General features: G+C 45.9%; 1 protein-coding gene across 2 annotated transcripts in view; it reads left to right on the top strand.

Moving 5' to 3' along the window:
- Positions 1-27413, top strand: part of LOC140252291 (gamma-aminobutyric acid receptor subunit beta-4) — a 67210-nt gene that overhangs the window by 26352 nt on the left and 13445 nt on the right. For both annotated transcript variants that reach the window (XM_072336788.1, XM_072336789.1), the window contains exons 3-4: positions 204-271; positions 18431-18651. In XM_072336788.1, the coding sequence (XP_072192889.1) occupies positions 204-271; positions 18431-18651 (289 nt within the window). The remainder of the gene's footprint in view (positions 1-203; positions 272-18430; positions 18652-27413) is intronic.

The following is a 27413-nucleotide window of genomic DNA, read 5'->3' on the forward strand; positions in this document are numbered from 1 at the left end:
TTCCAAGAATTAAAGAATCAAGCTGGGAGTTAGACAAATCTATTCTTCTCCAATAATCTGAGCACATGTGACTTTGAAATTCTGGATATTGCAGAATGTGAGGCTGCTTCAAATCATATCCATGCATTTCTAGTCAATGCTGTAATAGCAGGCAGAAGGAGAGAGCCTGGATATGGTCCTAACCCAGTCCGTTTGTGTTTCAGGTAACCCTGTCACAGTGGGAATGAGCATCCATATCTCCAGCATTGACCAGATCTCTGAAGTCAACATGGTGAGTTTGGGATGAAAAACAAACAAAAGGCTAATAAAATGTTCTCTCTTTTCCTGGTTGAGATGTGTATCCTAGACAGTGTCTCCTTGGAGTCACCTGAGCTTTCAGGGTGTCCCTGATGAAAAGACCAGGCTTCCTTAAGTTCCTCCTGCAGATCTTCCCTGCAACTGTTGGGAAGTTGTTGGAGGAAAAGTGGTAATTTTTTTGATACAAAATGTGTGGGGTTTTTTTCTCACTGGGCATAGGACTGTGGGAGATATTGTACTCTGACCTGAGACAGTTCTTCGTCACTAAAGCATGAGGAGTTCAAGCATGATTTCTTTGTGTGCGCTGTGATAAAAAAGAAAGTTCAGCACATCACTGGGCTGTACAAAATGAGGTCTCCAAATTTCTTTCTCAGCATACTGGTTTCTGTCTGAGCCTTGCTCTTTCCACCCACTAATTGGCCTGTGTCACAACTGGCCCCACAGCCCAGCTCCAGACCAAAACAATTCTGAAATTAAGCCCTTGAAAAACAAGGCTGGCGTGATGGCCCTCTGGTACATGCCTGTCTCTATATTTGTGATGTGATTGAAGGACTGTAGTTTGCTTCCTGATAAGTCCTAGTAAGGTTAGCATCCACTAGCTCAGAGGAGCATCCTGAGTGTCATCTGTCAGTGTGTGGATGGAGAGACTTGGCTGGCATCTCTGGAGCTAGTTACAACTTATCCAGAGCAGATAATCATCTCTTACTATTTTGTGCTGGTTGTCTCCTCCAGCCATTAATGCTTATTCCTTCAAAGCAGATGCTTGTATTTTTCCAGTGGCACAAAAGCAGGAGTAGCTTTACAGTCAGCCTGTGACTGCAAAGTTGAAAAACAGGCAGTGGCTTTGTATGCTTGCTGGTGGTAATTTGGCATTTCTTTGGAGATCTGTACTGGGAAAGGAGGCATCTCAGGGCAATCTGTGTGCTTGGAGTGGCATTTATAGGCTGGAGCTTTTCCTATCACTGAAGAAAAATGTTCTCTGCTCAGATAACAGATTTCACCCCATTGCATTGCACTGATCTGTCACCTAGACCTACTTTCCTCCCTCCTGCCTAGAGGCTTTTCCTCCAAGTCCCTCTGCTTGCCATTGAGGATGGATGGGGACCATTTGGCAGCAGCTGTCCTATTCCTCAGTCCCAACCCATGCAGGAGAATCCTAGGCCAGCTTAGAGCTCTTGCTGTTCAAGTCTGTTAAAATCTTGGTCTCCCAATGCTCCTGTCCTATTTATCTGATTCTGGACTCCCCTGACCTGTTTTCTCTAGCCCAACCTTTACTATCATTCTCTATATGGCATGTTACACCTCGGTGTTAATAGTGACACTGAGCAGAATGTACATACAAAAATTCAGATTAAGCCCTCAGTCCCAATTGCACCGGGTAACTGTGCTTGAGGTTAAGCTCAACTTAGAAAAGGCAGATGGCTTAACCCAGTTCCATCTATCTTTCCTGCCAGGACAGAGCTCAACTTCAAGTCACCTCCTCCCCCAGTCTCAAGTTGGACCTGAATTTTCCTATGTGGCAGCTGTCACCTTCCTTGCTAAAGTCAGGTTGAAAAATCTGGGGTCTGGAAATGTTGTATAAGACCCCAGATTACACAAACATAATTGCAGGAAGTGAAGGATTTACGTGCTACAATTACCCTGATCTTCCTATATAGATATCAGAGGAGAGCTAAGTTCTGCAGATTCAAGATGAAGCTTCTGCTGGAGGTGTGTCCATGGGCTGTAAAGTCCTCTCAGGTCTTTTGCCATACAGCTGCTGTAGTCAGGCATGCTGTATCCTGTGTTAGCAGCCATTCTCTTTGCAACACTTAACGCTTTCCTTGTGAGAGCAATGCTCTCCCCTTTCCAGCGAACACCATATTTCCTCTGCAGAAGGACTGCTGGGGCAAAAGTGTATGACTGAGATTGTAGAGAAACCTCTGTGGAGTGTAGGGGAGAGCATACCGAACCTGCACCAACCTTCATCTGCACATTGCTCTGGGTCTTACAGAAAGTGGGCAGCACTACTAATGGACACTGAGTGTTTTTGTAATCATGGCATGGCTGTAACCGGAGTGAGCACTAAGCATTGCCTATGCCACACTCTTGTTGATGCTGCCATGGAATGTCGCTTCCATGCTTCTGATCATCTCTCCTGGCTCTCCGTAGAGGCTGACAAGCACAAACACCTGGTCATCCTTCCTGCATATGTTTGCAGGAGAACCCACTCAAGATCAAGATTCTATAAGAAATGTAGCGAGGCAGCTTCAAAAAGGGTTAAAAGATGAGAATCAAAACCAAACCTACAGGGAGCAGAATCTCATGGGATGCAATTTTCCAAGCAGAAGAGATTTATGTGCATCATTCTGGGTGACAGATGCCCCCGGGAAAGGGCTGTGTCTTACCCCTGCTCTGGATATGGTGACTGGCAAGAAAAACAAGGCATTTTTTGGCATTGTGTATGATTGGGGAAGGGACTGTGCAATGAATAAATTAAAGGCACACAAGTGGAGCTGAGTTGTCATGGTAACCAAATAGCTTCTATTGTTCCACAAGGAGTGTTATTACTTACTGCCCCTTGTAGGATAATTAATTAATCCTCAGACATCCTTTCTGGAACAATGGGTTGGGCTGAGGAGAACCCCCAGCTCTCCCATGCCTATCCCTGGGACTCCTGGCATTTACTGACACCATGATGGTGGGGAGCAAGTGCTGCCAGTGCCTGGCCATGGCGTGATTCAAGAAGTTGTTTTCCACAGGAGTTTGGCTGGATGTGGTGCTTTGGAGGAATGCAGCTCCACCCACGATTTAAGTGGCACTTTTTGCCTCCTCTCCCATGAGAATGGTATTGCTGAAATGATTTTGTGATGACATTTCAATCCTGGAGCCTACGGGGCTACGCAAAGACAACACAACTGTGTCTTTACACTGGAAGTTCCCAGACACCAATGCACAGATTGCACTGCAGTAGCCTGTACAAGCTCAGTGTCTCCTGGCTCCTTGTCATACAAAGGCAAAGCATCTTATACTCTTGAGGGCCATGCCCCAACACCATGACATGGTACAGTGCAGATAGAGTCATGCTGGGTTGAAAGAGGCTCCTAGGTGCACTGCTAGCTTTGTAATGATATCCTAATCGTGAGGGACCAAAACTATTGTCCTTATTTTAAAAAATGACATCTCATTCACCACGGCTGCTGCCTGTGTGTGGTCAGCCGTATTTTCAAGCTCACTTGCTCAAGTAATGCTTTATTACTGTGTACTCCTCTTAGCTCTGCTAAGCAATGCTGAGCTGCAGCCTCTGTTCTTGTCATTGATTAAAAGGATTATTTGCTGAGCCAAGATCAGTGACATCAATTGAAATGCTTGGGAAAAGGTGACAGGGGCCAGGCCAAGCAGGTACTGGGGAGGGCACATTTGAGTGGCAGACCCTCTGGGAAGTGCTGATCCATGAAGATGAAAGGCCTGGCTGGAGAATTCTCAGGTCCTGTATGAATTTGCAACTTGGGGTTTTAAAGGCAGTCTGAAAAGAGAAACACCTTCGTAATGACGTTTCGTAGCTCAGTGGATCTGCTAAGAACAGAAGGAAGGAACCAGGAGAGTAAAGGGTGCTGCCAGCCTGGAACTCAAGTCACTGTACATCCAGAAAAATGCACAGTCGTGTGCCGGCAATGTTGCTCACAGTCATCATCATTTTAGTGGTCTCTCTCAGCCAACCTACTTGGTTGGATCCAGCTCCGATGGTATCCAGCACCAACTGCTTCAGGAGCTGGAAGTCTTCCCTGTACACCCTTCCAGCAGACAGCTGAGAACTGGCCCAATCTGGACACTTTTTGCAGGGTGGGAGTGGAGGCTTCTATATCCACCTACAGCCTTGCCTCACTAATCTTCCAGTACCAAACAGTTCAGACTTACTTCAGGCATTCACAAACTATTTCAATAAGTAAAACAACCAGAAGCATTGCAGGCATTTAGAAGAAGAGATGGTTACCCTTCATAAGGCTTCAATTTCCCTGCCCTATGATCTGTGCATTCCTGAGCCTGCTCTCCCTGTGTATCTGCTCACCATAAGCAACTGGGAGCATGCAGCCGCTGTCGTCGTGATTTCTTTGTGGCTCCTATAATTTATTCATCCCAAGATGCTCTCCTACATCTGCAATAACATTGTTTCAGTTTGTTATAGCACTAGCTTTAAAGTTTTATAAACCTGGTGACAAGTTGAAAAGTTACAAGAGGATGATTGTAGAGGGCTAGTGTAAGAAGCAAGCCTTCCATAAAGAACTGTTTGCAGGGATATACAAGGTTTTAAAGCAGTGATATTTGTGGGACTGGTGATACATCTTGCTGGGCAGCAGTCCGCAGTGCAGACAGGTTAGTGGTTGGTGCAGGATGCTTGGCAAAGCTAACCTCGATATTTCACTTCATTGCCTCCTGTTCCCTAGTCCTCTATCATCACCTCTCACCACGCTGCTGCCTGATGGGAGCGCCAGCACTTGGCTGATCACTTGGGGATTACAGGAAAATAGCAGACACGATGCCTCTTAATTTCTTGAAGTTTGATTGAAATCTAAGAAACCAGATTGTCTCTTTAGGAAAATAAGTTATCCCTGTTCAAGAGGGATGTAATGTATGTCCCTAGAAACCAATGAGCTTGCAAGTCCACTATAGGTGTGTAAGGGTGTTCTTACCCAGACAAGACCATCCTGCAACCTGTTATGACACCATCTGGGGTGCATCATTCTTTCCACTATGTCAAAGATTCCATCTATCAGGAATGTCTGAAATAGCCTTCGTGGGGGAATTTTGTAGAGGAATCTGTCCTAATCAGGCTTTGTAGTCCTGTTTTCACTGCAGTATGAATGTCCGTTGCCTAGCTGAATCCCGTATCAATATAACCCACACACATTAATACATGGGTGATTCTGCTGTGTGCTGAACATAGTTGGTGAAAGAAGGCAGCGTAGATGAATAGACTTGGTAGGAGAGGCCATTCTATGATTCTAAGCTTTGAGAGATAGCAGCTTCTTAGACTACGAGACACATGGGCATATCTCTTGGCCTTTGAGTGCTTTCCAATGGACTAACTGTACATCTGCAATAGCAGGCAGGATACATAATGTAGACCTGAAGAGGAATTTCCATTGATATGGTTGCCTTGAGTTTTAAAACTCAAGTTTTTAAGGAGAGATTTCTGCTATGGATGTTATAATACCTCATGTTCTCTTCAAATATCAGCATTTTTCATATTTATCTGAAATTATTCTGCCTTGTTGGCAACTACTTTCAATGAGGAAAAAAAGATTTAAAGATATTTTTCAGTCAGTCTATTCTATGTCTCTGGATATGCAAAAGTTTTAAAGGCTCAAGTATTTAGATCCTACAGTCAGAGGATTCTGGGTTATATGCTGTAAGTATGACAGGACATTCCAGCAATGTGATGGTGTCCCTCTGGCCTCAACTATCACCAGCTTCACAGCACTGGAGTATCCAAATGTGTGCGTGAATATGCTACATCCTAGTATTTAGGGCTGCTGAATATTGAAGACTGCCAAAACACAGTAAAGATGCATCTCTGGTGCTGAGCTGACTGGATGGCGTGTTGTAATAGTACTGCAGGGACTGCAGTCCTGTTGGATTTGCTGTAGGCTCCTGTGATAGTAGTGTTGCAGGTAGTAGAGATTGCCTTGGTGCTGAAGAAGGGCCACATTCTTATAGTGTAGCATAATAAGAATGGTACAGCTCTGATGTACCTAGATTTTATGGTGACATGGACAAATAGGAGTTGTGCTTTATTTCATGTGCTAGGGGATTCTGTATGCTGTGATTTAAACTGTGATATTGCAAGCATGTGGCTGAGATGGTAGGTTTCTTCAGAGCTGGCAATGGTCTGTGCCTTCCTCTGCCAAAGATTGCCTCAGTACCACTTAGGTCATGCAGCAATTGTCACTTGCGTGCAGGGCTGTAATGCATTGGGTGTCTGCTTGCTTGGAAAATCAAACAGTGGCAGTTCTGTGCATATCAAATGGTATTTTCCTGAAGGAGAGAGTTAACAGGGAATGAGATGGAAGGCCCTGCTCTATAGCTGCAAGCAGTATCCTCTGCGGGCTGCCATCAGTTACATGCAGTCTCCTGGGTGGCTTTCTCACATGTTTCTACATCAATGGAAAGTAACTTCTACATAAACACACAACCCCAAACTAGCTGAAGGGAAGCAGCAGCATCGTGATGTTTTTTCCTATTGTCTGTGAGTTGCTTGAAGAAATAAAGACAGTTGTAGAAGGGGAGAGAGGACCTCTAATCCGTAGAAGGAACCCATCTCCTCTTCTGTTTCTGTTTCAGACCTTACTTGCTTTGCTTATTCTTCCAGTTGTCATTCCACCATGGACTGTTGGGTCTCAAGGTGACTTACCAGCACTGATACAGTTCAAAAGGCCAAGAGTCTCTTGTGGATATCTGCTCACACCACATTCTACTTTAACAGAAATCCTACTGATTATACTGAAAGACACATAATTAAATCATAGAATCATTTGAGTTGGAAGGGACCCTTAAAGTTCACCTAGTCCATCGCCCCTGCAATGAGCAGGAACACCTACAGCTCTGTCAGCTGCTCAGAGCCCCATCCAGCCTGACCTTGAGTGTCTCCTGGGATGGGGCACCACCACCTCTCTAGGCAACCTGTGTCAGTGCCTCACCACCTTTACTGTAAAAAACCTTCTTCTTACATCCAATGTAAATCTTCCCTCTTTTAGTTTGAGACCATTTCCCCTTGTCCTCTCACAACATAACCAGCTAAAAAATCTGTCCCCTTCTTTCTTAATGCTCTCCTTTAGCTATTGAAAGTCCACTCTCAGGTCTCCCTGGAGCCTTCCCTTCTCCAGGCTGCACAGGCCCAGCTCTCAGCCTGTCCTTGTAGAGAGGTGTTCCGTCCCTTGGATCATTTTTGTGGCCCTTCTCTGGATGCACTCCAACAGCTCTGTGTCTCTCCTGTACTGAGGACTCCACATCTGGAAGCAGCTCTCCAGTGATGTCTCACAGTGCAGAGCAGAGGAGCAGGATTGCCTCCCTTGACCTGCTCACCACAGTGCTTTTAATGCAGCCCAGGGTAAGGTTGGTTTTCTAGTCCATGAGGGCAGATTGCATCCAGCTTGCTATCCACTGGTACCCCCAAGTCCTTTTGGTTAGCCCTTAGACTGAGGTACTGCATGGAGACAAGTAAAGAATCAGAATCACAGAATTGTAGGGGTTGAAAGGGACCTCTAGAGATCATTGAGTCCAAACCCCCTGCCAAAGCAGGTTCCTTACACCAGATTGCACAGGTAGGCATCAGGTCTCAGGGAAATTCTGTGTGATGAGATATAGGAGTGGCTGCTGAAATTCAAACAAGCAGTGCTCCCATTCCTTCCCCAAAACATGATCCTTCCACAACAGGGTGGTGATCTTGCACAAAGTAGCTAAGAAAAAGCAAACCATTGCAAAGGATCCTGACGTACTCCACATTCTTGGTTATGGAATTAGTTACGAAGAGATTGGCTTGGGTGAAAAACTGGAAAATAGGTCAGTGTGACTCATATGTCAATATTTACTGTATTTATGGCAACTCATAGAAGGGAAAGATCTTCTCTATCTTCCATAATATTTCAAGAATTATCCTATTCCAAGGACAAAATTCTCCCTATGTCTTTGGCCTTGATATTGTCTACCTGTAGAGACGGCCCAGTGAATTCACTACATCTTAGATATAAGTTGCTAAGTAACAACCCAGAGATCACCATATTATTGCTTCAAATGCAATGGCCAGAAGATAGAGCCAGAAACTCCTTCTGAGATGGAGCTCCCATAGACTTGAGGTGTGTGTAGCAGAGGGCAGTCTGGTAAAGCAGCAGTCCTGCCTGGATCTGTCCTCATACAAGTAGGGGAAAGCTTTATAGCATCCCCTATAAAGGAGTCCCCTGTGTTTGTGCTGAAAGGCTCTAATGTCTTTGTCATTAATGATGTTCTGGAATGAAATAGTTTTTGTTGGCTGAATTGCATGATTTTACCATGGACATAGATCAATTGATAACGAGCTGCGGAAGCCTTGCTGAAATAAGCTCTTAGCTGAAGAAAAACTGGGAGCTGCTGAGCTAGAGTATGACTCTTTCCCCCTGAGGCTTTCTATTCTACCATGCTGATTTCCTCCTAGAAATCCTATAGCATTCGCAGGATAAATTAATGGGAGGGTATGCAGGAAGCCTGTTATCTGTGCAACTGGAATAGCTTGGTATGGACAAGCAGTTAGATGGACTGGCTGATTCCTAGACCAAATCCAGGATTTTGCAGCACTAATAAGACATGGTGGTGCTGCTTATTGAGTATAAGCATTTACACATCCCCATTAAGTATCTTTCCACTGTGTCATTTTTCCTAAGGAGCAGCTCTGCAAGTCCTCCCAGGATCACAAGTCCAAACCTCAGCAGGGCTTAGTCAACCCCACTTCCAGGACTGAGAACGAGTTCAGATGCCTGGCTCAATGGGTGGTTTCCCCCATGAGAATATTCTGTACTCTCACTGAAGAGATTTATGTTCACTCTGCTTATCGTAGATGACTCCACCCCACAGCAGGAAAGAAGTCATATTGGAGAGGATGAGAGTCCACGGCTATATGGTTTGCAGCACGCTTTCAGCTGAACAGTGCTGTGTATTGCAGTGCTCCATCTGTTCCTGAAAAAGCCAAGTTATCTTTAGATCTGAACATGTCAGCGTTGTATGGCAGTGGTATGAACCACTTCAGTGTGCACCGTGGCATTCCTGTAGTAGTTAGAATTGTTACTGCAGAAAACTCTCCCAGCTGATTTTTTTCCTGCTTTGTTTTTTATATTACAGGCAGAACTCCCACAGACTTTATACACACACAAATATATATATATATATGTATATATACATCTTTAAAAAGCTGTATTTGAGAACAATGTTCTAAATAGCCACCTGTTTCAATAGAAATGCTGCAGCACTGGAGAAGACTACTGCAGAAGTATCTTCCTACAAGTGAAAGCTTCATCTAGTTGATTGAAAACCATATTAGATCTTGAGGATCTGACCTGCTGACATCTTGTCACATATATATTTATAGCACACAGCAATGGAATGTACGTGCGCAAGAGTGCCAGCACCTCAATATAGAACCTAGCTCTGAATACAAGGGCGTGCATGTCATGTTGCTATTTGAATATGTAAATAAATAGGGCTATATATAGCTCTATATGTTATGTACATGTTGAGTGAAGGTGGCAGATACGACAGCTGAATAGCTTTGCTGTTTCTGAATGCTGATATAGGATCCCTGCATGCTCTCTACATCTCTCGTGCTCACTCCTACCACTCTCAGCCTTTCTGCTATCACATTTTTCAGGCCTCTGGAGAAGACTGTGTGTGGGGACAGGAGCTGTTAATATTCTGAGTCTGTGCGGAGTTGCTAGGCTACAGAGAAAAATGAACATTCAAGGAAAAATGATGGTGAAAGGGAAAGGATCTGCTGAGCTGTTTGTAGATCTAGAAAGGCCTTCAAGTCAGATGAAAGCGATCATTTTGGGGAAGGAGGTAGTGCATGTATGTGGGATGAAATGCAGGCAGTCTCTGCTGCCCTGGCATGAGCACACTCTTGGGGCATCTCCAGCCAGAAAACTGGCAAGGAAAGAAGTGAGGCAGGATCCCACAGCCCCTACCGCCTTCCACACCACTGCCTGCAGGGCACGTGAAAGCGGCTGCCTTCCATCTGCTAGGGAGCAGTGGGCCACCAGGCTGGGATGTGCACTTTTAGACATCCTTCACCCCCTTCTTTACAGGGTGCTCGTGAGCTCCCACCTGAGTCTCTAGTGAAGAGAAATGCAAAGCCAAACATGTTTACATCTTGCAAGCTGGACTTCATCTCCCTCTTCCACTGCTGCAACCTGCTGCCACAGGATCTTCTTTTACATCATTGTGACTGCAGAAGAAAACAGCTTGTGCCTTTCATCTCCCTTCCCAAGCACTTTGCATTCCTAGGTCATGGATACACAAAGTACTGACCCTTTTGTTCATCAAGTTTTCAGCTGAGGTTCAAGCACACTTGAAGGCCTACAACACACCAGCTCTAGTATGATCCTGGTTCTCCTGAATCTCAGTCTAGATCCTGAATGTGAATCTTTTTCCTTGTAAATGAGCGTGGGAATCTAGCTCTAGAGGCTGAGCACTATCATATCTACCAGATGTCTTTTGTTCCTTTCTTCTGGAAGGTCAGCTTTGCCCTGTGCCCATGTTCCTGTCTGCAAGATTTCTGCTCCCTCACAATATTGCTGGCTGTATCAGAACCCTCAGAAAAATTAAACAGTGCCTTTGGGTATTTTTATTATCTGGATACTTTATTTACCGAGCTCACATGGGCTCCCTGCCAACAACTTTCAGCCAGCTCTGCAAATAGAGCTCCTTGGCTCCAGGACTGTTGGTCCTGGTACTGCAGAGAGCACTCATTCAGCATGGACAAGGACTGCAGCTTGTTCTTTGCCATCCAGTTGGCCGTGAAGTCCAAGTCTGCTTGCTTGTGGACCTCTACAGCCTGCTGAAATCTGTTTTTTTTCCCTCATGCATCCTGTAATAAACTCGACTCGTTCAGCAGGATCAGGAATGTTTCATAAGCTTCGTTTTGAAGGCTATCGCCAGTTAACTACACTGCACCCATCCATCAGATTTATGCTCCTACAGCCAGGACTTGGATTGCTAAAGTGGGAGAATGATAGCATAGGCCATATCTTGTGTGCTGCTGCTCAGTCTGGCTTCTTTGGCTTTGCCTAGGCGCAATCAAGGGCATGACTAGGAGCAGAGGTAGCGTGGAAGTACGATGCCCCATCTGGTCAGCACCCTAGATGGTAGATGCTGCCAAGAATAGGTTATCAGTTGGTATAATTCTACCTTACAGTTGTCCCATAATGACTGTACAGTTCTCTGCTTTTTCTTTTTCCCCTAACACAATCTGCAAGCATAGGAGTTACAGATAGAGCTATTCAAAGTACTCATGTAGGATCTGTCACATTAGATATAGAAATGGGCCTGTGTGTACAAAAGTCCCGTGGTTTCTGAATGTAAGGATTTGCAAAAGTTTTCATGGGCCTGCGTACAGTTGGAACAATACAAGTATAGTTATGTATAGTTGGAAATAGATAGCCAGAGGGAATCTAAGGAATAGACTCACCAACTCTGAGGCCCTCAGTCAAGATGGGTGCTCACCAATGTCAAGACTCTCCACAAGAAATCCACAAAGGAATGATCTCCAGAAAGAGATACCACCTTAGTGGTGGTCAGCCCTTAAATGGGACCTAGGAGAGGTGGAGTCAAGCTACACCCCTTCCAGGAGCACAGCTGAACTACCTTCACCTGTGCTCCCACAGCTGACTCATCACTTGCCTCAAATGGTTAATCAGAGGTTCAGGCTGCGATCAACAGTTTCCCTTACAGCTTGTTGAAAAGCAAGCCTTGATTTTCAGATCACAGACTGCCATCCTCTCCCTTTAGGATATCCCTGTGCTTGGCCTAACTGTGCCATGTTCCCAGAAAAATGTTCTGCATCTTCTGTGCCGGATTCCACATCATCTCTGTCTAGTCCCAGTTGTCTTTTCTACATGATCAAACTATTGTGGTTTCTAAGGGAAATTAGCTGTACCTTGTAAACTTTTGGTCAAGCCACTCTACACCAATTGAGTTGCCAGCCAAGTGGTGGTAATTATTCCATCCAGAACATGTTAGTTGCCTTACATCGTTCAAAGGATTTGTTTGCCTCCAGCTGCCTCCATGGCAATAACATCTTTGCAGCATTTTTTATTTATTTATTTATTTATTTTGACCATGGAATAACAACTCTTCTTTCTCTAAGTTAAAACTGTCTTTCAAGCATAGTATGCCTTGATAATGCAGAAAGAACCATGGTTTGGTGCTCAGAACTGTGTGTACAGTATTTTATTTTGCTATGTAAAGTAGTAGTATTGCTTCATTCATGCCACAATTCCCTATCCATGCAGCTCTAAGATACACTGATGGTCTTGAATGCCAAAGAGAATTATAAACTCTGTTTAAAGTTTTATTTTCCCAGGGAAAAAATAATAAAAAAATTAGTTTCTGCGTATTGCACACTTAGCACTTGTCTAGAGATGTATAATCCCAAACTGCAACGCAGAGGCAAGTTAGCATCACTGTCTTCATTTTATGGGTAAGAGAAAATGGGATGTAGATTAAAGTGCCCAAAGTCTCCTACAGAATAGCACTGACTGAGCTGAAAGAGAGACACAGAAGTATTTTCTAGAGTACCCAATCCCAGTGGGCTTCTAAGTCCCTTGAAGGATTTAGAAGTATCCTTTTCTCCTTGCCATTCCTCCCTTCTCTTCCGATAGTGTCTGGCAGTCAGTGTCTATTTGGAGGGCTTCAGAAACTCTCCTGTCTGGAGTATGGTTCAGCTAGATTGCTGTCCAGTAAACCTCTTGACAAGATGATGAAGAGAACATTTCATTAAAAAATAATAATAATTCTTAAAAAATAATAGCCCAGAGGAATGAAGAGTTCTGGGAATGTTTTAGTGAAATTGCATTTTTCTGCTACCGTGTTGATCCTGCTAGAAAGCATAATGAGTGTTGACCACTTGAATTGAGCAGCTCTCAGAAAGCAAGAGGTAAGAAAGTCACTGTAAAATGAAAATCATCTGAAGATGCACGCAGAGGCTGTGAAGCACCTTTGAAATAGTCTAGGGATTGTCATTGGTCTTCCAGCTTCACCTTTCCTTTGGCATGGTCCAGCGTTCTCACCTCAGTCTTCTGAGGGCTTTAGAAACCAGTATCTTCACAAGTCGCTGTTTAAATGTCTCACTCAAATTCAATTTAGCTTAATAGGCTAGTTGTTCCATGTTTAATTGGATACAAATGATTATTAAACACATATTTTTGAACTTTAATGGCTGTATGTTAGATATGGCCTTATGTGTATGCAGCAGGGCACTGGTAATATGCTGTGAGGCAGTAAGGATAGCTACTAGAAGTACAAATAGATGGGCTGGGGGAAGCTGCGAGATGGGCAAAGAAATGGGATGCAGCCACTAATGCTGTTCTATGGTTTGTTGTGGGTGTGCAAAATACAAGTATGTAGCATGCTAACATAATGCAGGACTCGCACCAGTACAGATGCTATAGAGATGGAGTGTGGCAGGAGAGAAATAGGGCAACAAGATGACACCTCATTTGCACACCCCTAGTTGTTGAGGATACAGCTGATATGTCCCAGTTTCTGGACATGCATTCAGCAATTAAACACATGCAAATTACTACAAAAGTAGATCAGATTGGTGAGGGGAAACATCTCCATGCAAAGTTCTTCCAAGGTCCTAAGAAAAATGAGTTCAAGATCACAAAGACCTGCTGCACAGAGGTGCACAAAGCCTGTCCTAGAAGCAATCACATTTGTTCCCTTGCATTATTGACAGAGATATTGCAGGTACAACGTGGTTCTCCTGTCACCCAAATCTAGGGATATCTGGTTATTCAAAATTAAGGTAGATGGAAAGAGATTCTGGATTTCACTCCTTCTAAGCTGAAGAACAAGAAGAAGGACAGTATCTACAATAGTTGTCACTTTATGTATAGCAGTTGTCATGCAGAACTTCAGACTTGTAAATTGGGCACTGGCTTGCACCAGAAGATAAATTAAAAGCAGAATGTTGGCAGAATTCTCTCCCCATGAAAAGCACAGTAAGTACGAGAGCTGCTGCCTCCTGCCCTAGGCAAAGGTGAGAGTCTAAGACAGACTTTGTACTGTCTTGGAGAAAGAAAGATTGCTATCATGTCTTTACTAATGCCAGATTAACTGGTGCTTTTTAAGATCTGGAACACACTGATTTGTCTTATCTGCATGGAAATGGACAATCCATTGTGAGGGCAAAGGAGCTTTTTTAAACAAGCTTGCTAAGAACTGTGGCCATCTTGACCTGTCCTTCATATATTTTCTTGTGCATTTTACACTGCTCTGTTTCTTTGCAAAAGATTGTAGGCACATTGTCTCCTTCCCTCAAAAATAATTCTTATTTTCCCTGCCCTCTCCTTAAAATAAAACATACTGGAGGACTACTTTGTCCTTTAATTTCTCTCCCAGAAATGACGGGAACAGGAGCTGGTGTTTAATCATCAAAGAAGTTGAAGCCAACAAACTGTTCATTAGTCTCTGGCAGCGGCAGCTCGGTTTTTACTAAGTCAGATGTTCCATTTTTCTCTCTCTTTCTGAAGCATCTTGGCTTTCCTAATGTTCTTTTATGATCTTGGACAAGGAGACCATATGTCATTTGCTTACATGGGGTAGGACTTTTATTTGGTCACTTTTCCAAAGGGAGGTGTTTTGTCAAAGTTAGGGGTGGGGGGAAGAACCGGGGGACAAAATTAAGTGGCACATCTAGTGGTGGAGTAATTTGTAAAATGGCCTTTATTCTCCTCATTGCTTCCAGCACCTCTCAAGATCTTGGTGAAATGTAGCCTTCACAAGCTGTCTGGAATTGTTGCCTTCACTTTAAAAGCTCTCTCCCTTTATAAGAAAGGTACCGGAGACATGGGCTAGGCACAGGAGACATCCACACTGCCAGAAACACTGTATTCTCAGCAAAGATTTGACTCTTTTGCATGTAGTATTCCTCCAATTTCTAACTCTGGCTTTTGAATCTACTGTAGCCTGCAACAAGAATGCACACTTCTGCCTCTGGTCAGGTTTTGTACTGGGGACTGTATAGGTCACAACACAGAGGAAACCAATCAGATTCAACCTTCCAATGATCCACATCTGCCAGGAGCTGTGCTGAGTGTTTATGAGCAGCCTGCCCAGGAGGGATGCTTCTGGTGTCTGTCTGTTGGGAGCTGGAGCTTCTGCCTTCCAGCAGGATGCTCTGCATCCTTGGGCTGTTCTCCTTTCCTGGTATGTTAGTCCCTCTCTTTTATAACCTGGGGGACTGTTTTCTCCACATCATGCCTGGGCCTTCCAAAATGCTGTTAAGCACCTGACCTCGTGCTTTTGTAACAAGTTCCATCACTTCTGTGGAAAGTTGTTTTCATTACTTTGCCTTCAGCATGTTCTTGTACACTGCAGAAAATCAGACACTGTCATCTTAACTCTCTGCTTAGTATTTAGTATTTAATCTGTGCAATATTTTTCCTCCCTTGCTGCTTCCTTCTTCTATCAGGGCCTTTCTACTGCTTCTTTTTCTTTTTTCTTTTTCTTTTTCTTTTTTCTTTTTTTTCTTTTTTTTTTTTTTTTTTGGTGCATTTAGTTATTTGTATACTCCTCAATATCCATTATGTTTACAGAAGAAGGTGAAACTGTGAGCTGAAGTAGCAGAGGATTACAATTACTTGTTAAATGGGGAAGCTGGGAGACCCTCACACATTTCGCTCTGCATTTGTCCTCTCTGGAGTTCTGCAGGAGATACCTTTCTCTATCCATATCCCTCATCTCTACATTCCAGCCTTTCATTGTTCAAGTCCACTTACACTGTCTTTGGTTTGAGGTCTCTGCTGCATCAGAAAGGATGAGCTATCAGTACCATTATGTTGTTTGGAGATGTACACTAACAGTCCTGTCCTCATTAGTTGGTAGGATGCACTGTCATTTTAACATGTGAGGCCTCCAGATAAGCTCCTCTTCATTCTCTGGGGGTTTTGCTGGCCTCAACGTGTGCTGCCCTCCCTCTTTGCAGGTAAGCATCTCTGGAGTGTTTGTGAGCTCCACGTGCTGCTCTCACCTCTGCTTTGTGCATGCATCACATGGGTAGCAGGAGGAGAAGGGAGCAAAGCCTCTGCAGAGGCTGAGAGAGAGGGGGCTCAGAGCTGACAGCTCACTTGGAGCTGTTGGGCAGAGCAGAGTGGGTAGAGGGAAGTGAAGGGGGTCCCAAGAGGATGGTCATGCTGAGCAGCTTTCAGAAAACTCAGGTGCCACCTTGGCTCTGTGAGGGGCTGGATGGAGCTGCAGTGCCAAGCACATCTGGGCTGTGAGGTCCACTTTGTGAGGCAGAGTGGGAAGCACAGGGGTCCTGCAGTAAGTGATGGGTCTGGGGGCAACCCCTGAGCCTTATCATTTCAAGACTTCTGGGGCAAACCAAGAGATCTTGTGATACATGAGTAGAGGGACTTGTGGATGGAAGAAAAGTGTATCTTGTTTTGAAACATGCAGCTCTTTTGGTGCAATAGACACGTTCTATAGGTCAGTGAGACTTGGAAGGGGTCAGCTGACTCTGAGAAAGGCTCTCCCCTTTGCAAGGGCTGCTGGCTGTAGCATCTCATGGAGCACGGTGGAATGCAGGCTGAAATGGCAAGCTATGGTGACAAAACCTAGCTGGAGAAGGCTTACAGTTGTCTTTGTAAAGCTTGCATTTCCCAGGGGTGGAAAATGCAGAGAGCCAAGTGGATGCATTTCACTTCTGAACACATGTACCCTTCAGAAGCCCCATTCCCATGTCCCAGCTTGTGTTTTCCAAAACCTGAAATTTCATTCACATTAAACAATTTCCTAAGATCTTTGCAGTGCCACCTGCACTGTGCCTCTGATGAGGAGTGGGCTCCTCTGCTCTTCTTTTGCCTCCCCTTATCAAATAGACACCAGGCTGCAGGGGAAGGCTGGGCAGATGCATGCTCCCTCCAACACAGGTATTGCCTTTCCTCACTCTCTGGGAGAGGTAAGCAGGGAGAACATTTTCTTTTAGCAGGGTCCTTAACCAAAATCAGAATGATGGATGGATTGGGAAGCAAGAGTTCAGTCCTTTAAAAATCATAGCAAAACATTTCTATTTTTTTTTTTTTTTTTCCAGAAAGCTGGCACTAATAGTTTTGTTTATTTCTTTGTTTGTTTGTTCTTTTCAGTACAATACAGAGGTGACAGAAACAGCTTTTGTAACCAGACAATGCCACAGATTTGCTCCATGGCCTTTCGGATGTGCATGTGCCTAGATTTCAGAATCAGAGTTAGGCACTTAAACCTTGACATGCCTGTACAGTGGGATTATTGGAGCTTGTTTCAGAGGTGCTAATCAAATCTCATTTTGAGTAAACTAAGTGGGAGAAGGTGGGCAGGTAGGATGCCTCTGTACTAAGGCCAGATGTTAGTACAGAAGCAAGGTCTTCACCAGCCTTCCCCTGCACAGGAGAAATGCCCCTCAAGCAAACAAGCATGGTCCAGGGGGCTCCTGTGGTGCAGTAGTATCTGCATAGGAAGAAACATATCTCTGACCCCAACAGTTCATTTGCATGCATTTGCAGAATGCTTTTTATTTAAGGACTTGTGAAAAGTTACTGGTTTCTGTAAGATTGTGCACGTGGCTTCCCCTGCCTACTTCCTAATCTACATCTTGTTAGCTGTTTACCCATAAAAATCTGACTCCTGGCCTATTTAAGAGCTGTTGAGAGAATATTTTGTCACCTTGTACAAGACCCCTTCCCATACTGCTCATTTCTCTGAAAGGAAATAATTATTCTTCCAGCACAGTGCTGCAGTGCTGTGTATGTCTTGGTGAATAAACTGATTTGGGGCCTCTGGGCCTCTCCAGGACATACAGTTACTGTAGAGCATCTAAAGTTGTTTCTGCAAGGCTACAGCTATGGGCCACAAAACATCTCTCCCTGCCCTTTGGAAAAATCTTGACTTAGCTGCTGTTTTAAGCTTCAGCTTTGTACAGTTGGAGTGGAAAGGAGCAGGAGATACGTACAGCTCTGCGGTGGCAGGGGATGGTTAGGGCACTGCCCCTTACCCAGTCGATCATGCTTCACTGGTGACAGATTTCCTTCACATATGTCCCTCGCTGAGAATCACCATGAGCTCCCAACTCCATTCATACAACAAGGCAGGTGCTAATAGCTTGTCACGGCTGGCCTGGGCTGACTTTGAATCCTTGGCCTGGAGGTGAGATTTTCCATGTGCCCTTGGGAACCTCCTGAATTCCTGCTCAGACTAGAAGTGGCTTTTAGCAACTGCCTTGTTTCCATTTTCCCAGAAGAAAACACAGCCCTCCCCAGCTGGTGGCGGTTCAGAAAGAAGCATCTGGGTGCCAACAAAGGTGGAGACCCACCAGATGTCTCTGCAGTGGCAGCAGAGAGGGTCTGAGTTATGTCTCTACATGTTTCTCTCCTAGGACTACACCATCACCATGTACTTCCAGCAGAGCTGGCGAGACAAACGCCTGGCATATAATGACCTTCCTCTGAACCTGACCCTGGACAACCGGGTGGCTGACCAGCTGTGGCTGCCAGACACCTATTTCCTGAATGACAAGAAGTCCTTTCTGCATGGGGTGACGGTGAAGAATCGCATGATTCGGCTCCATCCTGATGGGACAGTCCTGTACGGCCTGAGGTAGGTGTGAGAGGGATTCTTGTTAGTGATGTCTGTCAATGACTTCTCATATAAATTTCCCCCATTTGAATGATGTCCTGGTATTTTCTTAAGGCACAGACAGGGACCCAAGCCATACTCAGGTGCTGCACTTCTTTAAACATCTTTCTCCAGGCTGGAAATGGTTGTTACATTCAGACTGCCAAAGTTCCCTCTACTGCTATAGACAGGTGTTGGAGATGGGAAGGGTTGGTTCTGTGCTTTTCAGGTTATTGCCATACAGTGTATTCACTTCCATATGAAACACCCATTTTCAGTTGCCTATAATCTTCTGTAAGTTTGGCTTAGGAAGATAAGAACTCATTACTCCAGTATCTAACTTCTATAGCATTTGAATCCAATCATTTCAGTCATTTTTAACCATGAAATGTAAGAAATGGTTTCTGACCATTAAAAAAATAAGTCTCATGTCTTTATCAGAGCAATTTTGATGACTGAGCTTTGAAAGTTGATGTTTAGTAGGGGAATGGTCCTCAGCGAGGAGGCTTCTTGTGGTGCCTGGAACAGATTTGTGTTGGCAGTCCACAGAATCTGAAAGTACTCTGGGTGCAGTGAAGGTGGCAAAGTCTGGCTTGCTGTGTTACCTGGATCTGTGGAGATGCCAGAGCAGGTAGGGGCTAAAAGAGAAGTCTGCAGCTGTAAGTTGAAGTACAGCACAGTTTTGGATACTGTAGCTGAGATCTAGGCAATGATTTCCCCAACCCTGTGTTAGTCTGCTTTGAGCTGTTTGCTTAGGGTTTTTTTTGTGGGTGTTTTTTTTTTTTTGTGTTGTGTGTGGTTGTTGTTTTTTTCCCTTTTTGACTACCAAAATTCACAGCTGGCTTTTAGACCTGCCTCCACATTCACAAATGATTGTGATAGCAGCTCTGGGCTTACATCCCAGTGCAGCAGAGGGGGAGGAAAGACCTTTCTCTTTCAAAAAGGGTACACCCACCCTTCCCATTTACAGTATCAGCTCTTCTGCTGCCTTGTGCTTTGTGGCAAAGTCTGACTTTTTATGATGATTTCCTCCTTTTTAAGTAGCAGGGCTGCTTCTGGGAGAGAGGGGCTGAGTGTGGGCACAGCAAAGCAGGGCATTGTTCTGCTAGGGACAATGGGGTGATTGTACCCAGTGTTTCCCTATGGCAGAGCTCTGGGAAGCCAAAAGAGAAGCAGTGGCTGCTGGTGGTAAGGAGAAGGCTGGAGCAGGTCTTGTGATGTTTGCACTTAATTGTCCTTCTGAATAGAGGATGCTTCTTGCTCTTCTAATACAACAAAAGATGGAATAAGGTCAACTGTGAGCCTCCACCAATTCCACCTCTCCTTTCCCAGGAGCATCCATCTCTTGACTTTGTGCTAGTGATGTTGCTTGGCTGGTACTGCTCTGAACTTTACTCACTCACCAAAAAAGATTGTAATCTTCACCCAGCTGGCTACCCCAGATTTCTCAATTGTATTAAACAAAGTATGAAGGCTGGGCTGGGCAAGAAGATGCTTTGATTCAGGGTACGTAGGAGCAGAAAACCTGTCCTGTTGTGAAGGAGGGGGCATAAAGTGCTGTGAAGCTGGAGCTGTTGAGCCAGCCCATCTGAGTGCAGAGCTGCCTCCCCTAGGCTGGTAGGAGACCTTAGCATGCACCTGCACAGCAAAAGAAGCAGAGATGCTGGTATCTAGTATATTTTTATCAGCTGCCATTTAATCAGCTTCAAGAGCGAACACTGTGAACCCTGCTGCACAGGTGAAGAGCAGTGGAAGCCCACAGAGGATATGCAGGGCAAGAATGCTACGTGAGCACCTCCGGCACTGTTCCTGCCCTTGTTCTCCTGCAGGACCCTGCAGCATGGGTAGGGGAGCTCCGCTCCCTCCCAGCACCTGCGTAAATGGGCGAGCTGAGGAAAATTGCATCCAGGCCAGAAGAAAGAAAATGACAGCTGTTTGCCCCTGTTATTTCCAGGGCCATAGTAAGAGCTGCCTGTGTTATTTTAACTTTTGGCTGGTTTTCCTGGAAGCTGCTCTCTTGCCCCTGGAGAAAACTGCAACTGCAAAAATGAAGCAGCAAGCAATTGCAACTGCTGTTCCTGGGCTGTGTTTCTGGGCAAGGTGGCTCTCTCTTAATGCCCTGCAGGCACTGGGGTGCAGGGGGACAAGCCAGGTGCCCTGAATGCCTGAAGTCCCTCAAAATTCATAGTACAGACAATGTTTCCTTTAGGACTTACAGTCTGGACTGCCTCCTGCACCTGTGGTTTTGCTGACCACAGAAGCGCTAGGTGCAGTTTTGCAGGTGCAAAGAATTGTGAACACATTCAAAAATACAAAGCCATGTGCACAGCAGGTGTAAGCAGGTAAGAAAACAAGCTGAACATTCACCTGTGTTCCCTTCATCTTTGCACACGTGCACCGACACTTGCTCTGCAAACAGTAAGGGAAGTGCAGGTCCTTCCTGTAGGGTGAAGCCCGGTCTCGTCTTGTCTTGCATTTTTGGAAGGATTCTAAAATGGAGTTGCTCAGATAGAAGAAAGCTGAAGAAGGCAATTTCTGTTGGTTCTTTTTTATTTTAACCTTTGTCGGCCCCCTTGTTTGTTTTTGCCCAAGCAAGATAGCAAAGCTCTGCTCCTTCTCCTTCTACCTTCTCACCAGCCGCTTTCCCCTCCTTTGAGCTGATCCTGTAGCAAAGTGACTCAATCGTGCTATTTGTGGCACAACAGTCATTTTTCTTTCCAGCAGTCTCTGATGTCAGAGAGCGGGGAGGATGACACCCTGGCAGCCCCAGCTCCAGCGAGCATTCAGGCAGGATCAGGCTCAAACCCCAGAGCAGACCACAAGGTCCAAGTTAGCTCACGTGGAAGTCAATGGGTATTTTGTTTCTGACCTCAGTGAGGACAAGATCAAGCCTCAGATAAGTCGTTTCCATGAGTAAATGAAGCCCTTTATTCCGCTGCTCTGTTTCATTGTGGAAGCTGTGTGTCAGAAAAGCATATGCTTGTTTTTGATAGAATTAGCGAATTAGTGGATGAAGGGAGAGCAGCAGATGTAATACAGCTACATCTTAGGAAAACGCTCGATACAAAAGCTTACTCCAAAATTAATTCACACTGGGCTAGGATTAAAAGCTGGTTGCCAGGTCTCTGACAAAGGGAATGCATAAACAGCCATGGGCTGTGCTGGGAGGCTATGCGGGGCTGCCACGGGTATTTCCCAGCTCCATCCTCCCAAGCTAGCAGGTGGCCCAGATCCTGGGTTCTGGAACCCAGATCCAACCCAAGGGATGCTCCTAGTGGCTGAGGTCTGCTGTGGGAAGGTACAAAGCCAGTACCTGGGCTCCTCTGGCACCTCCGTATCTTGCAGGGGTAACAAAAGCCCATGAAGAGCAGGCAGTCACCTGGGGCACACAGCAGGAAAGTGCTAAAACAACATGTTAGATCTGCAGTACCAAGCGAGGCTTGAGGGAACTGCCCGCCAAGACAAAGCAGTTTGTTGGTGTCACGGAGAGAGGTGAATAAAACAGTGAGGAGGATCTGGATAGAACTGGCTGGATTTAATGCATTTTTCCTCATAATGGCTTTTTGTCAGAAAACTGCACTGGCTTCATCCAATTTTAAACAAACAAACAAACAAACTGAAAATTAGGGAGAAATTTTTCGCTTAAGGAGTGCTTCGGAGTGTGTTGATGTTTCACTCCTGCCGTCATGCAGAGAGTTTTTCACTCGTGTCAATACTCTCCTCGCTATTTCCAGCTGCTGGTACTTCCACTGCTGGTGTGTGCAGGGAGGACCATCAAACCATTTCTCTGGACCTCTGTTCAGCCTCTGCTGTTGTATTCAATAAGCTTTGCATTATCACATCTTGAAGCTACGTGTAACGGTGTGAGATTTCCATCTCCAGCCCATGCAGCTTCCATTTGGTAACGAAACATTCAGTAGTCGACGCTCTTTAAATGCTGATGTCATCACTATTTTCCTATCTGTTTTCAGAGGCCTAAAAATAGAAACAACTGTAACGACGCTGAAATTCTCACACGGCAATGCGAAATCGTGTTTGAAACCAGCTTAAAAACGTCTTTCAGGGAAATATTGGATTGCTCTTGGATTGCATTCCAATTAAGGGGAAATACCAACTTCCAGCAGAGCAGGTGCTTTGGAGGGGCTGGGGCTGCAGGCCTGTGCTTGCTGGGACAGTGGGCAGTGGCACGGAGCAGAGCAGACAGCAGGCAGGACACAGCACCGGGCTGGCAAGGAGCCTGGGAGATGTGAACTGAGCAACTGGGAGCTGCAGAGGAATTTGATGACACAGACTAAATCCTGTGCAGGGAGGATGAGGGATCTCCTCCTGCGAAGGTGGCAGTGGTGGGGTGTACGTGTGTTTTGCTTTGCTTTTTTTTTTTTATTAATATCGCTGTCCATGAGAGGCACTGCAGTGAGGAGTGTTGAAGATGAGGCAGTTTGGATACAGGGGAGCTGAGGCATTGCAAAGTGCTCAGCCCAACGGATTGCAGACCTCCACTGTCCCCCTTGATGTAAATGCCTGTTCAGGGCTTGAAGCAAAGATGAGAGAGTCATTATACTTCAAACAGCTCCACATTTGCAGTTTACACCTGAGTGAATCCAGGTGTACCTATTTTGTCAGCGCCTGCTTTATGCTTTCACAGGACTGCATTCCCATCACTCCCAGGGAAGGGCAGGCCTCGTGCCGCAGTGAGCTGACCCACTCCTGGCACTGTGCTTGCTGCTGGGCCAGGCAGCGCTCACACACCTCTTCCAGCTCATCTTGTGTAGCAGAGCAGCGCAGGTTGGCCCAGCATTCCCATCTCCTGCACAGCCACCACCAGTCATGCTGCTGCTCAGTGCCACTTGAGGCTGCTCTTTCTGCTGCCCATGGTTTGTGTTCCATTGCACCTTGCCCTGGGGTCTTCTTCAGAGCTCCCATCACCAGCCCAGCTCTTGACCAGCGCCCAGCTCTGTCTGTGCTGCATTCTCCATATTCCTGGGCTTTTCAGTTCTTCAGTTGGCTGAAAGGATTCTTCTGCTCACGTCACACTTGAAGCTTGCTGTTTGCAGCCATGTCCTTTCTCTCTCCATAGATGTTATCTGGCTCCCTATGAAGCAGAGGCCTGACAGGTTATAACTGAGGAACTCTTTTGCAGCACTGAGACTACTGAGCAATTTTCTCCCAGACCGTGTCCTGGTTTCTGCTGGGACAGATTTGGTTTTGGAGCCAGGAATTGGACTTCATGATCCCTGTGGGTTCCTGGATATTCTGTGATTCTGTAGTGTCTGGTACAGTGCTTTGTTTGGGAGTGGGAGAAGGGCTCATTCCATGGTTGAAGTACAAGTTTAGAAGAGCTTTTTTTCTCTCCATCTAATCGGAATGCAGCACATGGTGTTATTTATCAAAGGAAGCCTATGCAAGCACAGATGCTTTTGGAAACAGAGTGACCTTAGCAGGATTGTGCCAAGGCTTATGGAGTTGGTTTTAGGCACACAGACACAAGAGGGAAATATTCCATATCCTTGCCTTGCTCTTGATTCTAACATGACCTCTGGGAGTCTGCAAAGATCAGACTGTGTTGAAAGAATGGCAAAATTCACCACGGGTTTATAAATCCCTCCAGGCCCTTCGAAGTTTGTGCTTACTGCCAGGCAGAAGGTGACATTTGCCAGCATGATTTTATGACTGACTTTGAGAATGTGCAGAGTGAAAATTCAATTTCATTATTATTTTCCCCTCATTCAGCAAAACAGCAATTTTGCCTTTCTCTTCTCTTAGTCACCGGAATTCCTGTACAAGTCTAACTTGCCCCATGGGGGCTCTGCACGTGTCCTGCAGAACTTGAGTGGCTTCCACACCTTCTCATTGCCACTAATTCAGCTTCAGGAGTCTGTATTGCTGGTGGACAGCAACATCTTCAACGTCTCCAGTAATCTGAAATCCAGAAAGTTGCAATCAGCAACTTAAAAACTGGATAGGGGCACCGAACGGGGGTAATCCACTCTGCCAGATTGTTTTCTGTGCCCACAAGCAGTCTCCTGGATATTTCCCAGTTAGAGCCCAGTAGAGGCTGGTGCCTGTTCTTTTGTTATGCATGCAGCCAGATCCTTTCTCTGGAGGGCAAGAAGTGTAGGCACAAGCTGTTCCATACCGGTTAACAGTAGCCCTAGAAACCAGTCCCAGGCACATTTAGTTTCATGGTGTACGCATATATATGATGCCTCGAGTTTACTTTTTAAGGATGAGCTTAAGGGGAACGGGATGCTGCTTGCTTCAGGAGCTCCTCAAAGACAAGAGCCTTCCCTTTTCTCCCTCCCAGTCCTCCTTCCAGAGCCTGGACCTACTCGTTCTAAAACCAGGTGATATTTTGGGGAAGTCATTTTTTGCCCTTTACACTTGTAGCTGATGAATTCAGTCCTCTTGAACCCTGGAGATTACCTGGAGGATGGGCTGGTGGCTGAAGGCCTTCAGAGTTTGGCACAGGGAGATAAGGCTCAGGCAGGAGCTGAAGGGGCAGCTAATGTGGAGGCAAGCAGTGGAGTAAGAGGGAGATGGAGGAGACAGTGTCAACCATGGTAGGTTTTAATAGCAGGTCAGAGCTCTATGCTGTCTGTGAACTTATATAATCATTCTAAATAAGACCGAAGAAGCCATTAATAAGTAAACAGCGATGAGGAGGATCAGAGAGGGAATGAAATGTCTGATGGTTTTCAAACTGGAGAACTTGTGGAGGACTTATGATAAGCAGAAGGCCGAGCACTCCCTTTGAGCCTCAGCAATGGTGGGACACCCCTGTTCTCATGTCACAGGGCAGGCAGTGGTGGAGGGGCAGCACAATGAGGCTGCACTGCCCTTTCTGTGCCAGAATCTGCTTGGTCAGTACAAACTCCAGGTGGGCATCACTTCCTCATCATAACAAATGGAGACCTAGCACTTGCCTGGTATGACTTTGAGCTTCTGGCTGCTCTTCTTGAAATGATCCATTCCTCCCCTGGGGCAGAAGGATGCTCTCCAGAGTAAGGTATCTGTGCTACCTCAGCTTCTGCTTGGATCTGCTGGTGCTAGCAGAGAAGGGGGATGTCCGTCAGCCCACAGTCTGCCAGGACTGCTTGACATCTCATGAATGCATGTCCTTTTTTTTCCTTTCCCTTTCCCTTTTCTGTGGTATATAGTAGTTTCTCCATAGCTCTGCCTCCCCCCAGATGAACTGTGTTTGCCTGCCAGCTGTGCAGCGCACTAGCAGGGCAGTAAGGACTTGGCTGCTAGATAGCACAGCTGCCCACAGACCTGAGGAGCAGTGATTAGAGCAAGGGCAAGGACACGTCTTCTTTGTGGGGAGGGAGGTGAGAAGGTGTTGGTGTGAGGGGGATGACTTGGAGGCAGACAGAGGGGGCAGAGATGGAATGAGGAGGTGGGTGGTGCTGGCCAGGCTTGGCCGCATCATTGAGCACATCATGTGAAGAGCAGGCGAGCCGCTCCCCTCCGATGGGCAGTGTCTCTGTGAATCGCCATCAAAGCAGATGAGATTTCACACCACACCAATTTTTGAATTTAAAAGGGGAGGGAGGGTAGAGAAGCAAGAGAGGAGGAGCGGGAGGGAGAGAGGGAGAAGACACAGCCTGGCCTGGTGCCAGTGCCTTGTGCCAGTGCCGTGGGGAAGGTGGCATCATTCCCCAGCATCCCCTGTGGCCCCACGCTCTGTGCTCCCTTCCTCTTTGTTCTATGGGCAATGCACTCTGTCTAGAGCTGTGTACAGGGTGATGGTTTGTTCTCTGTCTCCTCATCTCCTTTTGCATGGAGTGAGTTACCACTCCCCTGCTTTTTCTTTTAAGTTCTCATTCTTGTCCAGCTCTCCATCCCCAGGCTCCTTCATCCCCTTGCTTCCCCTGAGCCCTCTCTGCTGCTCCCTTACCCTAGTGGCATTCTGTCGTGCACCATTTGCTCTCCCATCTCTCTTCTCTACTCCTGTCTCCCTCATCATCACACCTTCATCACTCTTTTGTCCTCTCCTGACAAGAGCTGACTTTCACAGCTCTTAATCTCCCCCCTCCTTTATTGCCCATTGACTCTGTGGAGACACCCAGAGCACAGAACACCCTCTAGCTGCTTCTGGACAGTTCTCTCCACGCCATCTCCTGTGGCACATCTCTTTACACAGCAGACAATGTATCGAGGTAATATGCTTAAAATCATGAAAGTACGAGGCAGAGACTGATTCTGTGGCCTTCAAGAACAGACAGGAGATGCACAGTGACCCCACAAGGTCACTGGGATGCCTGAGTTTTACTCCTGTCCCCCTTTAGCTACAAATGGTGGAAAGCTTCCCACCCCTTTGCCAGGTCCAACCCTCCTGTGTTATATGCCCACCTAAGGAGGTGCAAAAACCCCTTGGTGGCTCCCTCTAGAAGTGAGTGAATGGTAGGGGCAGAGAGAAAGGCCACAGGTGGGCATTCTGCCAATGGTGGCAGGTGCTGAGTACGGCAACAGCAAGTAGGTATGCTTTGGTAGCGCACTTTGGAACAGAGTTGTGATGCTGTGGGTCACTCCAAGCGAGCATGGCAAAGTGCTCTTGGTGTCCAGAATGGTTTTTGATGTCTGAATACAAAATAATGAAACATAGCAGCACAGAATGAAGGTTGGAAAAGACCACAAGGATAATCTAGTTCAACCATCAACCTATCACCAGTGTACCCACTAACCATGTACCTCCGTGCCGCATTGACCCTTTTCTTGAGCACCTACCTCCAGGGATGGTGATT

The sequence above is a fragment of the Excalfactoria chinensis genome, chromosome 4, assembly GCF_039878825.1.
Source record: "Excalfactoria chinensis isolate bCotChi1 chromosome 4, bCotChi1.hap2, whole genome shotgun sequence".
NCBI classification, from domain to species: domain Eukaryota; kingdom Metazoa; phylum Chordata; class Aves; order Galliformes; family Phasianidae; genus Excalfactoria; species Excalfactoria chinensis.